At 43.4% G+C, this 15543-nt stretch overlaps 1 protein-coding gene across 1 annotated transcript; it reads left to right on the top strand.

The window, feature by feature from the left end:
* Positions 1 to 726: 726 nt before the first annotated feature.
* LOC130680631 (dystonin-like) lies at positions 727 to 15514 on the top strand. Its single transcript, XM_057491582.1, is given in 14 exon segments — positions 727 to 1773; positions 1775 to 3082; position 3277; positions 3737 to 3811; positions 3814 to 4271; positions 5797 to 6776; positions 6778 to 7462; positions 7464 to 8015; positions 8017 to 8701; positions 8704 to 9101; positions 9136 to 9713; positions 9715 to 9776; positions 9779 to 10218; positions 14109 to 15514. Coding segments are annotated over 14 exon segments (8469 nt in total). The 5' UTR covers positions 727 to 897; the 3' UTR covers positions 15480 to 15514.
* Positions 15515 to 15543: the final 29 nt, after the last annotated feature.

Below are 15543 nucleotides of genomic sequence, written 5' to 3'. Positions count from 1 at the left end.
TCTGGCTAAAGGCAGCCCTTCTTTAATTTCGATGGCTTCACTCCTTCCTTTCGGTTTCTGTTTGCATTCTGCTGACATCTATGGTGGTTACCACTTTCTTCCAATTCAAAACAGCTACTGATTTAATTATTACTGTTCCTGAGGACCTTGGGCAACTATGGATATCAATTACCACATAATTATTGTTTTCTTGAAAGGTGAAAATAAAGATTATAGCTAAAACAATCTTTCTCAAGTAAGTTTCCTTAACATGTGTGCATCTTTCTCAGAGGGATAAATTTTACATGAGTGCAACATGGCAAAGGTAATGTTGCAAAATATGTGATAAATTTTGTCAAAAAGTAATAGGTGCCAGCTTGCTGGTCAATGTTGCTAAACAAACAAACAAACAAACATGTCCCACCATGAACTGACCTTTGCCTCGGTTGCCCCCGAATGTCTCCTGAGCATACTTCCTCATGTTACCTTCATTGTTATCACTTGCTTTAAATCTGTTCCCCTCTGGCCTGGCCGCTCCTGAGGGTGAGTTCCATGCCTGCTTGTTCTGGTTCCTGTGCTTAGTGCACTCCCACACACACACAGGAGGCCTCAAAATATATTAGCTGCATTACTGAATAATGAGACCCAAGTAAAAGCCGAGGATGAGAAAACTCAGTGGCAAATGGATAAATGGGCTTTGAAAGGATTTCGGTACCATGTGCCAAATGCTAAAAGATATCTGATATCCACATTACTGGAGACTCAGAGGATATGTCTGCAAAAGAGAGATTGCTGCTGTAGACACAGCAGGCAATAGACGGTTATGCTAGAATACGGTGTGAAAATTTCACTACTAGCTGGAGAGATGGAAAACTATTTAATGCCATCATTCATAAATACAGGCCAGACCTGATCGACATGAATACTGTTGCTGTTCAAAGCAACTTTGCAAATTTAGAGCACGCTTTTTATGTAGCAGAAAAAATTGGTGTTATAAGACTTCTGGATCCTGAAGATGTTGATGTCTCCTCACCTGATGAAAAGTCGGTAATAACTTATATGTCATCTCTCTATGATGCGTTTCCGAAAGTCCCTGAAGGCAGTGAAGGCATTGGTGCAAATGCTCTGCAAGGACAGATTTCAAGTCAGCAGGTTGCTGTAGAAAAACTGAAAAAAATGGCTGAAGTGCTTTTAGATGCCAAGGGATCTTTACTTCCAGCCAAGAATGATATCCAGAAAACACTGGATGACATTGTTGGGAGATATGACGACGTGTCCAGGTATGTCACTGAACGAAATGAGAAACTCCAGATAACCCTGACCTGCTCACTGAGTGTGCAGGATGGCCTGGACGAAATGCTGGACTGGATGGGAAGCGTGGAGGGCTCTATGAGAGAAACAGGTCAAGTGCCCTTAAATTCTGCTGCTCTTCAGGATGTGATCAGTACACACGTTATGCTGGAACAGGATATTGCAGGGCATCAGAGCAGTATAAATGCCATGAATGAGAAAGTGAAGAAATTTATGGAAACGACAGATCCGTCCACGGCATCTTCATTGCAGGTCAGAAAGAAGGACTTGTCTGTTCGTTTTTCAGAAGCAAGTCATAAACACGAAGAAATACTCACCAAAATGTAGGACCTAAAAACCAAAGTTGAACTCTTTGAGAACCTCTCAGAAAAGCTCCAAATATTTTTAGAAACAAAAACTTAGGCTCTTCCTGAGGCAGCTGTGCCAGGAAAAGATGTTACTGAATTGCCTCAGTATATGCAGGAATCAACTTCTGAGCTCTCACTCAGAACACAAAAAAGATCTTGAAGTTTTACATAGTCTCTTGAAGGAGATTTCCAACCATGGCTTGCCAGGTGATAAGGCTCTGGTTTTTGAAAAAACAAATAATTTGTCGAAGAAATTCAAGGAAATGGAGGATACCATCAAAGAAAAGAAAGAAGCTGTGTCTTCTTGTCAAAAACAGATGGATGCTTTCCAAGTGCTTGTTAAGTCATTCAAGTCATGGATAAAAGAAACCACAGAATGTGTTCCCATTGTTCAGCCTTCCTTTGGTACAGAGAACTTAGGAAATTCTTTGGGAGAAACTAAGAAATTACAAGAAGAGGGGAGTTTAAAAACACCAGAGATTCAGAAAGTAAACAACAGTGGGATCTCACTATGTAACCTAATAAGTGTGGTGACTACCCCTTCAAAGGCCATAGCAGCAGTTAAATCAGGTGGAGTAATATTAAATGGTGAAGAAGCAGCCACAGATACTCAGGATATTTTGGCAAATAAAGGATTAACATCCATTTAAAAGGATATGACTGACATAAGCCACGGTTATGAAGATCTTGGCCTCTTACTTAAGGACAAAATAGCTGAATTGAATGCTAAGCTCTCCAAACTGCAGACGGCTCAGGAAGAATTGAGTGCAATGATGCAGTGGTTACAGAAGATGAACAGAACTGCAGCACAGCTGGATCAGGCACCTGCACCTACGGATACTCAAGCCGTGAGGACTCAAGTTGAGCAAAATAAGTCATTTGAGGCAGAACTGAAGCAAAATGTAAACAAAATACAGGAGTTGAAAGACAAGTTGACAGAACTGTTGGAGGAGAACCCACATACTCCTGAAGTCCCCAAGTGGAAACAGATGCTGACAGAAATAGATTCTAAGTGGCAAGAACTCAGTCAATTGACAGTTGACAGACAGCAAAAACTGGAAGAATCCTCTAATAATCTAACCCAATTCCAAACTGTAGAAGCTCAGTTAAAACAGTGGCTTGTAGAGAAAGAACTGATGGTCAGTGTTCTTCGTGAACATCCTTCTTTCCATGGGGTTGTGAAAGAGCAACTGGCAGCTGTGACCCAAAAATGGGAGAGCCTAACAGGACAATTGAGTGACAGATGTGCCTGGATTGACGAAGCCATTGTTAAAAGCGCCCAGTATCAGAGTCTGCTGAGAAGGCTTTCTGGTAACCTGAGTGACCTGGAACATGAACTCAGCAGCAGTGTGGCTATGAGCACACACCCTGATGCTATGAACCAGCAGCTGGAAACCGCCCAAAAAATGAAAAGGGAAATAGAACAGGAAATGAAGCAGATAAAAGTGGCCTGAAAAAGACAGATGCACCCCTATGTTTATTGCTGCACTATTTACAATAGCCAAGATATGGAAGCAACCTAAATGTCCATCAGTAGATGAATGGATAAAGAAGATGTGGTACATATACACAATGGAATATTATTCAGCCATAAAAAAAACAGATCCTACCATTTGCAGCAACATGGATGGAGCTAGAGGGTATTATGCTCAGTGAAATAAGCCAGGCAGAGAAAGACAAGTACCAAATGATTTCCCTCGTATGTGGAATATTAGAACAAAGGAAAACTGAAGGAACAAAACAGCAGCAGAATCACAGAACCCAAGAATGGACTAACAGTTACCAAAGGGAAAGGGACTGGGGAGGATGGGTGGGAAGGGAGGAATAAGGGCGGGGAAAAAGAAAGGGGGCATTACGATTAGCATGTTTAGAGTGTGGGGGGCATGGGGAGGGCTGTGCAACACAGAGAAGACAAGTAGTGATTTTACAGCATCTTACTACACTGATGGACAGTGACTGTGAAAGGGTATGTGGGGGGGACTTGGTGAAGGGGGGAGCCTAGTAAACATAATGTTCTTCATGTAATTGTAGATTAATGATACCAAAATTAAAAATAAATAAGCAAACAAACAAGCAAATAAATAAATAAATCGAAAAAGTGACCCAGACCCTCTGTGAGGATTTGTCAGCACTGGTTAAAGAAGAGTACTTGTAGGCAGAGCTTAGAAGGCATCTTAAAAATCATTTAAGGATATTGAATGCAAAGTAGAGAGTCATATTCAGCACCTTCAGTCAGCCTGTGCGAGCTCTCATCAATTTCAGTGAATGTCTCAAGATTTTCAGGCTTGGTTGGATACAAAGAAAGAAGAGCAAAGCAAGTCTCATCCAATATCCGCCAGACTTGATGTCTTGGAGTCATTAATTAAAGATCAGAAAGACTTTAATAAAACTTTGACTGCTCAGTCTATTATTTATGAAAAAACCATCACAGAAGCTGAAAATCTGTTAGTAAAAACACAAGGGTCTGGGAAGGCAGCCTTACAGTTACAAATAAACACAATTAAGACCAATTGGGACAGGCTTAATAACCAGGTGAAGGAAAGAGAAGAGAAAGTAAAAGATGCATTGGAAAAAGCTCTCAAGTATAAAGAGCATGTAGAGACTCTCCAGCCATGGCTAGACAGGTGTCAGAATGTGCCAGGAGCCATGCTACTCAAGCTGTGTAGCAAAGCTCAGGCTGGAGGAAGACCCCCACAAATCAAGGGCCTTTGCAGCTGGCTCCCTCTATTACCCACCTTGATTTTGTTATTCTCCATTATACTATTGGCTTTGCTTTTGCTTGCATTTTTGCCCAAGACTAAGCTAACCTTTGATAAGCAGCATGGAAAGGAGGAGAACATAAACTTCCCCAAAGCTTATCAGGACAGTACTCCTGAAGAATAGAACATGCAGGGGCCAGATGGTAATCTTGGCATAGAATACCGAAACCTGCAGTCAGTTAGTCAAACATTGACTACCCCATCTCCACCTAAGTAGGAATGCCTCCCTTGTTTGCAATGATAGTGAAATTAGTGATGAAGAGTTTTGTAGGAAAATTAGAGAAATAGAGTTATAGGGGAATACTGAATGGAATAACCCTGATACTTAATCAATCTTCTCATGTTTTCTTCCCTCTGCTACTTCTATAGTTTTTCTTCTTCCTTCCTAATTACAGCCCTTTACTAGAATTTGTGCCTCATATGTGAAATTACCAAGTACCATAATTCTTCCAAGTGATAAAAATACCTCATGACAAGTGCTGGGCATAGAAGCCACAGGGCATAAATCTGCAAAGAAGTGAAAAGCTAACGTTTTCAAAGAACATTACTTCTCCCTCACTTACCAGCTTTACATCTCCCTGCATGGCCCTGGAAGATGGCTGGTTAGACAGAGACGGGTAAGATTCCTCACAGGAGGAACAACCTAAGACAGGCACTATAGCAGGGGAGCCATCAGGTAAGAAAATGGGGACCAACAAAGGTGAGAATTAGAACCTCACACCCCCCCTGTGTTGAGAGAAATCTTCTGCACCCGTGGATGTTTTGTTGCCCTTGTCTAACTTGGATTAATACTTAGTCTATAGGCACAAACCTGATCATACACTTGCCTTCTTACAGTTCTAAATCATGCTTTCTATCTTTATCTTGCATCTACCTATAATAGAATAAATATTATGAGGGGATAAAATGTACCCATTGCATTAAAAATATAGATGATGATAACTGCCTAGCTAACTGTAGTAGTGAGTGACCTGTATTTCACCCTGAGCTGATAGACTCCATAGTCACTGCTACATGCTGCATGTTTCTGTGGTCACATGCATTACTTAGAAACCACTTTGCATAGTAACGTAAAACATAAAAGAGTACATGTTGCTAGGAAAAGTTTCGGTCAAGGAACGGAAAAAGATCGCCTGTCTAACACTTGACCAACCATGAATAGATTAGAAAGAAGAAGAAAAAAGCTTGCCTATACCTATTAATCAACTGCCTATACCAATTAATCAACAGAACAATAAAAAATAATCATATCCTTGTGCAAAATGGTATAAATAAAGCTGTCATTGGCACTTTGTCAAGAGACCACCTCCATCTGACTCTGTGTCCTGTCTCTCCGTGCACCAACTCCATCTCATCCTTTTAGGCTTCACACACCCCCACTGGAGCTGGACTCCAGCAAGAATGACCTGCAGGAAATAACATTTTCCTTGGATCCTGCTGAAACAGAGGATTCTGTTAGCAAATTAAAGTCTCTGCAGAAGGAGATGAACCACCACTTTGGGATGGTAGAAGTGCTAAACAGCGCAGCCAATAGCTTGCTCAGCATCTGTGAGATCGATAGAGAGGTTGTTAAGGATGAGAATCAGTCACTGATCCAAAAGGTAGACATGGTCACTGAACAACTTCACAGTAAGAAACTCTCTCTTGAGAACATGGCCCAGAAGTTTAAGGAATTTCAAGAAGTTTCCAGAGAAGCTCAAAGGCAGCTTCAGTGTGCAAAGGAACAGCTGGAGGCCCATAATTCCTTAGGACCCCAGGCCTACAGTAATAAATATCTGACCACATTGCAGACTCAGCAGAAGTCACTTCAGACCTTGAAGCATCAGGTCAGTTTGGCCAAAGGACTTGCACAGGACCTCGTGGTGGAAGCCTCAGACTCAAAGGGAAGCTCTGATGTTCTCTTACAAGCTGAAACCTTAGCTCAAGAGCAGAGTGCCCTATGCCAGCAGGTTGCTGACAAGTGTTCCTTTTTAGAAACCAAGCTTCAGGGCATTGGGCATTTCCAGAATACCATAAAAGAAATGTTTCCTCAGTTTTCAGAGTTTAATGATGAACTGGATGGCATGGCCCCAGTGGAGAGAGATACAGAAACTCTGCAGAAGCAAAGGGAGGCTATTAAAGCCTTTCTGAAGAAACTGGAGGCCCTCATAGTGAACAACGGCAATGCCAATAAAACCTGCAAGATGATGCTGGCCATGGAAGAAGCCTTGCCTGACCTTGTTGGAATCAAAAGGGACTTGGAGGCTTTAAGCAAACAATGCAACAAGTTGCTGGACCGAGCCCAAGCCGGAGAAGAGCATGTTGAAGAGACAATTGAGCATCTAGAAGAATTCTACAGCAAACTGAAGGAATTTTCTGCTTTGCTTCAGAAGGCTGAAGAGTCTCAAGGTATTCCAAGAAGAAGAGATGGAGCCCTTGCAGGTTAAACAGCAAGATGTCAACTGGCTAGGTCAAGGCCTTATTCAGAGTGCTGCTAAAAACACCAGCACTCAGGCTTTGGAGCATGACCTGGACGAAGTCAATGCATGGTGGAAGACTCTCAATAAGAAGGTGGCTCAGTGAGCAGCACAGCTGCAGGAGGCCTTGCTGCACTGCGGAAGGTTCCAGGATGCCCTGGAGTCCCTGCTCAGCTGGATGGTGGACTCTGAGGAGCTCGTGGCCAATCAGAAGCCCCCATCAGCCAAGTTCAAAGTGGTGAAGGCCCAGATACAGGAGCAAAAGCTTCTCCGAAGATTGTTGGATGACCGCAAATCTGTTGTGGAGGTAATCAAACGAGAAGGAAAAAAAATTGCTGCAACAGCAGAACCTGCAGATAAAGTGAAGATTTTGAAACAGCTGAGTCTCTTGGATACCAGATGGGAGGCATTGCTTAATAAAGCTGAGATATGGAATCGTCAGTTGGAAGGTATCTCCGTGGTAGCACAGCAATTTCATGAAACCATAGAACCACTGAATGAGTGGTTTACAACCGGAGAAAAGAGGCTGGCAAATTCTGAGCCCATCGGAACCCAAGCACCTAAACTTGAGGAACAGATCACCCAGCACAAAGCCTTAGAAGATGATATCAACCCATCACAATAAACATTTACATCAGGCTGTTAGCATTGGCCAGTCCTTAAAGATTTTGGGCTCCAGGGAGGATAAAGATATGGTGCAGAATAAATTAGACTCCTCTCAAGTGTGGTACATTAAGATCCAAGAGAAAAGTCACAGCAGGTCTGAGCTTCTCCAGCAGGCCTTATGTAATGCTAAGATTTTTGGCAAAGATGAAGTTGAACTGATAAACTGGCTGAACGAAGTGCATGACAAACTGAGCAAACTCTTAGTCCAGGATTACAGCACTGAGGGACTGTGGAAGCCACAGACGGAACTTTGGGTTCTACAAGAGGACATCCTATTCAGGAAACAAATTGTAGATTGGGCCTTACTAAATGGTTTAGAACTACTTAAACAAACAACTGGTGATGAAGTTTTAATCATTCAACATAAATTGGAAGCCATTAAAGCAAGGTATAAAGACATTACTAAGCTGAGCACAGATGTTGCCAAGACCCTGGACCATGCGCTGCAGCTGGCACAGTGGCTGCACTCTACACGTGAGGAGCTCTGTACCTGGCTGGGACAAAGTGCAGGTGGAAATGCTTTCATATGAAATTCAGGTCCTGCAGGGAGAAGTGGCAAGCCAAGCCCAAGCAAGACAACAAGAGCTGAAGAAGGAAGCCCAGAGCAACAAAGCCTTACTGAATGCCCTTAATGAAGTGACCAGTGCTTTACAAGAACTGGTGCCCTGGAGGGCCAGGGGAGGGCTTGAGAAAATGGTGGCTGAGGACAATGACCACTAGCATCTGATGAGAGACACCATGACTCAGAAGGTGGAGGAGATCGATGCTGCCCTTCTGAGGTCACAGCAGTTCCATGACAAGATTGACCAGGTCCTGGAGAGCCTCAAATGCATCATGGAGCTTTTGAGGCAGCTGCCTTCTATCTCTGCTGAGGTGGAGAAGATTAAGGAGCAGATCCGTGAAAATAAGAACGTGTCAGTAGACATGGAGAACCTACAACCATTGTATGAAACTCTTAAACAGAGAGGAGAGGAAATGATTGCTCACTCTGGGGGCACTGACAAAGACGTATCTGCCAAAGCTGTTCAGTATAAGCTTGAGAGAATGGTTTCCTTTTGGGAGAACACACACACACTGGTGGAAGTAAGGAAAGCCAAACTACTGGATGTAATGGAATTAGCAGAGAAGTTCTGGTGTGATCACATGTCGCTGGTGGTTACCACTAAAGATGCACAAGATTTCATCTGGGAATGGAAGATCCTGGCATTAATCCCTCAGTGATAAAACAACATCAAGAAACAGCAGAGTCCAAGAGGGAAGAAATAGATGGGCTGCAGGAAGAGCTGGATATAGTTATCAACCTGGGTTATGAACTCATCACTGCATGTGGGGAACCAGATAAACCCATTGTCAAGAAGAGTATAGATGAGTTACATTCAGTGTAGGATTCTCTAAATAAAACTTGGAAAGACTGGGTGGAAAAACTCAAGGAGGCAATGCAAGCTGCTGTTCAGTACCAGGATGGCCTGCAGGCAATATTCGACTGGGTGGATACTGCAGGGGGTAAATTAGCTTCAATGTCTCCAATTGGAACAGAACTTGACTTCGTTGTTAAGCAGCAAATTGAAGAGCTAAAGAACAAAGTGTCCTTATAAATCCCTCTTTTTTAAAAAAAAGTAATTTAAGTCAGAGGCCTACCAACAACCAATAGAAATGGAAAGACTGAACCACCAAGCAGAGCTTCTGCTGAAGAAAGTAGCAGAAGAGAGTGACAAACACATTGTTCAAAACCCATTAATGGAACTGAAATCGATATGGGATAGTCTGAATGAGAGAATTATCAATCAACAGCATAAGCTGGGGGGTGCTCTGTTAGCACTGGGGAAGTTCCAGCATGCTCTCGACGAACTGTTGGCCTGGCTGACTCACACCGAGGGCATGCTGAGTGAACAGAAACCTGTAGAAGGAGACCCTAAAGCCATCAAAATTGAACTTGCCAAGCACCATGTGCTTCAAAATGATGTATTATCCCATTAGTCCACTGTGGAAGCTGTTAACAAAGCAGTAAATGATCTAATTGAATCAAGTGCAAGTGAAGAAGCAAACAACCTTCAGAACAAGCTGGAGGTTTTGAATCAACACTGGCAAAATGTTTTGGAAAAAACAGAGCAAAGGAAGCAGCAGCTGGATGGTGGCTTGCGCCAGGCCAAACGCTTCCATGGTGAAATTGAGGGGTTGCAACAGTGGCTGACTGACAGAGTGTCATCTGTTAGCATCCAAGCCTCTGGGAGGTTTGCCAGAAACAGCCAGGGAGCAGCTGATGCCCACATGGAAAACTGTGCTGCCTTTGATGATAAAGAAGAACCATATAGAAGCCTCATGCAGAAACACCAGCAGATGCTTGCAAGATGCCCCAAATCTGCAGAGACAAATATTGACCAAGACATAAATAACTTGAAAGAAAAATGGGAATCTGTGGAAACCAAACTCAATGAAAGAAAAACTGAACTGGAAGAGGCCCTCAACTTGGCATTGGAGTTCCACAATTCTCTCCATGACTTTACCAACTGGCTTACCCAGGCTGAACAGACCCTAAATGTAGCTTCTCAGCCAAGTCTTATCTTGGACACAGTCTTATTTGAAATGGATGAACATAAGATCTTCACAAGTAAAGTAAATTCCCACCATGATCAGATAATAGAGCTGGACAAAACTGGAACCCACCTGAAGTATTTCAGTCAGAAACAAGATGTTGTCCTAATTAAAAATCTACTGATCACTGACTCTCAAGATGGCAGCATGAGTAGAGCAGTGGAAATCTCCTCCCAAAACCATATATATTTTTGAAAATACAACAAATACAACTATTCCTAAAAGAGAGGCCAGAAGACAGAGGACAACAGCCAGACTACATCCACACCTGCAAGAACCCAGCACCTCGCGAAGGGGGTAAGATACAAGCCACGGCCCGGCAGGAGCCGAGCGCCCCTCCCCCCAGCTCCCGGCGGGAGGAGAGGAGTTGGAGTGGGAGGGGGAGGGAGCCCAGGACTGCTAAATAGCCAGCCCTAGCCATCGCACTGGAGTGCAGACACACAGTGTGTGGTGTGCTGGCTACTGGGGAAACAGCACAGTAAGACCTGTGAGCAGGTCCCCTCAGCCGGCGCCCCTGGGACAAAGAAAAGTGGGTGCCCTTTGAAAATCTTCAAGGGACACGGACCCCACACCTGAACAGAAGCACCCCAGTGCAATCAGCCCAGTAACTGGGAATCCCAGGGAACTCCAGGTTCCCCAACCCCTCGGGCAGTGCAGCTCGGAGGCCCCTCACAGTGATAAACAGCCTCCCACCCGTTCCCCCTCCAGTGCAACCCCACCATAGAGGCAGTGGCCACGCCCACAGCAACAGGAAGAGCTTCTTCCACAGCGGCCGGGCAAGAATCAAACACACTATCTGCACGCAGCTGCCCAGCACAAGCCGCTAGGGGTCGCTCTTCTCCCAGGAGAGGAAGGCCACAAACCAGCAAGAAGGGACATGCTTCCAGCTGACACATGCACCAGCTCCCCACAACTACCTCTATCGCCATGAAAAGGCAGAAGAATTTGATACAGACCAGATTAACCCAGACATTCTCCCCTGAGAAGGAATCTGGGGAGATAGACCTAACCAATCACCCTGAAAAAGAATTCAAAATGAAGGTCATAACCATGCTGATGGATCTTCAGATAAATATGCAAGAGCTAAGGGATGAAGTCCGGAGGGAGATTACAGATGAAACAATCTCTGGAAGGACTTAAGTTCAGACTGGATGAGGTGCAAGAGGCCATTAATGTAATAGAAATCAGAGAACAGGAATGCAGAGAAGCTGACACAGAGAGAAATAAAAGGATCTCCAGGAATGAAACAATATTAAGAGAATTGTGTGACCAATCCAAACGGAAAAATATCTGCATTATAGGGGTACAAGAAGAAGAAGAGAGAGAAAAAGGGATAGAAAGTGTCTTTGAAGAAATAACTGCTGAAAATTTCCTCAAACTGGGGGAGGAAATAATCAATCAGACCATGGAAGTACACAGAACTCCCAACAGAAGGGACCCAAGGAGGACAACACCAAGACACATAATAATTAAAATGGCAAAGATCAAGGACAAGGACAGAGTTTTAAAGGCAGCTAGAGAGAGGAAAAATGTGACCTTCAAAGGAAAACCTATCAGGCTATCATCAGACTTCTCAACAGAAACCTTACAGGCCAGAAGAGAATGGCATGATATATTTAATGCAATGAAACAGAAGGGCCTTGAACCAAGAATACTGTATACAGCATGATTATCATTTAAATATGAAGGAGGGATTAAACAATTTCCAGACAAGCAAAAGTTGAGGGAATTTGCCTCACACAAACCACTTCTACAGGGTATTTTAGAGGGACTGCTCTAGATGGGAGCACTCCTAAGACTAAATAGATGTCACCAGAGTAAATAAAATCAGAGCAAAGAAAGCAAACCAACCAAATACTAACCAAAGGCAAAAAATAAAATCAACTACCCACAAAAGCAGTTAAAGGAAACACAAAAGAGCCTAAAAAACCCTAAAGACTCCACTCCAAAACTACTAGAACTGATATCAGAATACAGCAAAGTTGCAGGATACAAAAATTAACACACAGAAATCTGTAGCTTTCCTATACACTAACAGTGAACCAATAGAAAGAGAAATCAGGAAAACAATTCCATTCATAATTGCATCAAAAAGAATAAAATACCTAGGAATAAACCTAACCAAGTGAAAGACCTACACCCTGAAAACTCTAAGACACTCTTAAGGGAAATTAAAGAGGACACTAACAAATGGAAACTCATTCCATGCTCTTGGCTAGGAAGAATTAATATCGTCAAAATGGCCATCCTGCCCAAAGCAATATACATATTTGATGCAATCCCTATCAAATTACCAACAACATTCTTCAATGAACTGGAACAAATAGTTTAAAAATTCATATGGAACCACCAAACACCCCGAATAGCCAAAGCAATCCTGAGAAGGAAGAATAAAGTGGGGGGGGATCTCGCTCCCCAACTTCAAGCTCTACTACAAAGCCATAGTAATCAAGACAATTTGGTACTGGCACAAGAACAGAGCCACAGACCAGTGGAACAGATTAGAGACTCCAGACATTAATCCAAACATATATGGTCAATTAATACACGATAAAGGAGCCATGGACATACAATGGGGAAATGACAGTCTCTTCAACAGATGGTGCTGGCAAAACTGGACAGCTACATGTAAGAGAATGAAACTGGACCACTGTCTAACCCCAGACACAAAAGTAAATTCGAAATGGATCAAAGACCCGAATGTAAGACATGAAACCATAAAACTCTTAAAAAAAAACATAGGCAAAAATCTCTTGGACATAAACATGAGCACCTTCTTCATGAACATATCTCCCAGGGCAAGGGAGACAAAAGCAAAAATGAACAAGTGGGACTACATCAAGCTAAAAAGCTTCTGTACAGCAAAAGACACCATCAATAGAACAAAAGGTACCCTACAGTATGGGAGAATATATTCATAAATGATAGATCCGATAAAGGGTTGACATCCAAAATATATAAGGAGCTCACGCACCTCAACAAACAAAAAGCAAATAATCCAACTAAAAAATGGGCAGAGGAGCTGAACAGACAGTTCTCCAAAGAAGAAATACAGATGGCCAACAGACACATGAAAAGATGCTCCACATGGCTAGTCATCAGAGACATGCAAATTAAAACCACAATGAGATATCACTTCACACCAGTAAGGATGGCTACCATCCAAAAGGCAAACCACAACAAATGTTGGTGAGGTTGTGGAGAAAGGGGAACCCTCCTCCACTGCTGGTGGGAATGTAAATTAGTTCAACCATTGTGGAAAGCAGTATGGAAGTTCCTCAAAATGCTCAAAATGGACATACCATTTGACCCAGGAATTCCACTTTTAGGAATTTACCCTAAGAATGCAGCAGCCCAGTTTGAAAAAGACAGATGCACCCCTATGTTTATCACAGCACTATTTACAATAGCCAAGAAATGGAAGCAACCTAAGTGTTCATCAGTAGATGAATGGATAAAGAAGATGTGGTACATATACACAATGGAATATTACTCAGCCATAAGAAGAAAACAAATCCTACCATTTGCAACAACATGGATGGAGGTAGAGGGTATTATGCTCAGTGAAATAAGCCAGGTGGAGAAAGACAAATACCAAATGATTTCACTCATATGTGGAGTACAAGAACAAAGAAAAACTGAAGGAACAAAACAGCAGCAGACTCACAGAACCCAAGAATGGACTAACATGGGTATAATGTACTAATAGGTAACATGGACTAACAGTTACCAAAGGGAAAGGGACTGGGGAGAATGGGAGGGTAGGGAGGGATAAGGGCAGTGAAAAGGAAAGGGGGCATTACGATTAGCATGTGTAATGTGGGGCGGGGCACAGGGAGGGCTGTGTAACACAGAGAAGACAAGTAGTGATTCTACAACATCTTACTACGCTGATGGACAGTGACTGTAATGGGGTTTGTTGGGGGGGACTTGGTGAAGGTGGGACCCTAGTATATATAATGTTCTTCATGTAATTGTAGACTAATGATAACAACAACAACAAAAATCTACTGATCAGTGTACAAAGTTGATGGGAAAAAATGGTTCAACGGTTGGTAGAAAGAGGAAGATCCTTGGATGATGCAAGGAAGAGGGCCAAGGAGTTCCACGAAGCTTGGAGTAAACTTATGGAGTGGCTGGAAGAGTCAGAAAACTCTTTGGATTCTGAACTGGAAATCACCAATGATCCAGACAAAATAAAAATACAACTTGCACAGCACAAGGAGTTTCAAAAATCACTGGGAGCCAAGCATTCTGTCTATGACACCACCAACAGAACTGGATGTTCTCTGAAGGAGAAAACCTCCCTGGCTGATGACAGCCTGAAACTGGATGACATGCTGAGTGAACTCAGAGAGAAATGGGACACCATCTGTGGAAAATCTGTGGAAAGACAAAACAAGTTGGAAGAAGCCCTGTTATTCTCTGGACAATTCACAGATGCCCTGCAGGCCCTCAATGACTGGTTGTATAGAGTTGAACCCCAACTGGCAGAAGACCAGCCTGTCCATGGAGACATTAGTTTAGTGATTAATAAGGTCAAAAATCACGAGGTCTTCCAAAAAGAGCTGGAGAAGAGGGCCAGCAGCGTGCAGGCCCTGGAGCGCTCGGCCTGAGAGCTCACAGAAGGCAGCCGAGACGACTCCTCCTGGGTCAAGGTCCAGATGCAGGAGTTAAGCACACGCTGGGACACCGTGTGCACACTTTCTGTATCAAAGTAAACACGGCTGGAGGCGGCTCTGCGTCAGGCGGAGGAGTTTAACTACGTGGTGTACCCCCTGCTGGAGTGGCTATCAAACGCAGAGGAGACCCTCCTTTTCCATGACGTTCTCCCAGAGGATGAGGATGGTCTTTGGACTCTCATTGATCAGCATAAAGAATTCATGAAGAAACTGGAAGAAAAACAAGCAGAACTAAATAAAGCTAGAAGCATGGGAAACGCTCTGCTGGCCCTCTGCCCCCCTGACTGCAGCACCACCTTTAAGCACTGGATAACACTCATCTGGGCCAGGTTTGAGGAGGTGCAGGCGTGCGCCCAGCAGTATCAGCAGAGGTTAGCTGGTGCCCTGGCTGGGATCCTCACTATGCAGGAACTGTTGGAAGCTCTGCTGGTGTGGCTGCAATGGGCCAAAACCACACTGAGTGATAAGGATAAGGAAGTCATCCCCCAGGAAACTGAAGAGGTGAAAGCCCTCATTGCAGAGCACCAGACCTTCATGGAGGAAATGACCAGAGAACAACCCGATGTGGATAAAGTTACCAAGCCCTGTAAAAGGAGAGCAGCTGATCCCTCCTCATTACAGTCCTATATTCCGGCCTTGGATAAGGGACAAGCAGGAAATAAGCAGTGGTCAATTTCTTCAAAATAAATATGGTTAAGCAAGAAAAAGAAAAAAAAAAAGAAACAAAATTCAGCCAAGTTGTTTCTGCTAC

Source organism: Manis pentadactyla, chromosome 14, assembly GCF_030020395.1.
Source record: "Manis pentadactyla isolate mManPen7 chromosome 14, mManPen7.hap1, whole genome shotgun sequence".
Classification (NCBI taxonomy): Eukaryota; Metazoa; Chordata; class Mammalia; order Pholidota; family Manidae; genus Manis; species Manis pentadactyla.
Note: the sequence above shows the minus strand (reverse complement) of the source record. Positions and strands in the feature narration are given on the sequence as shown.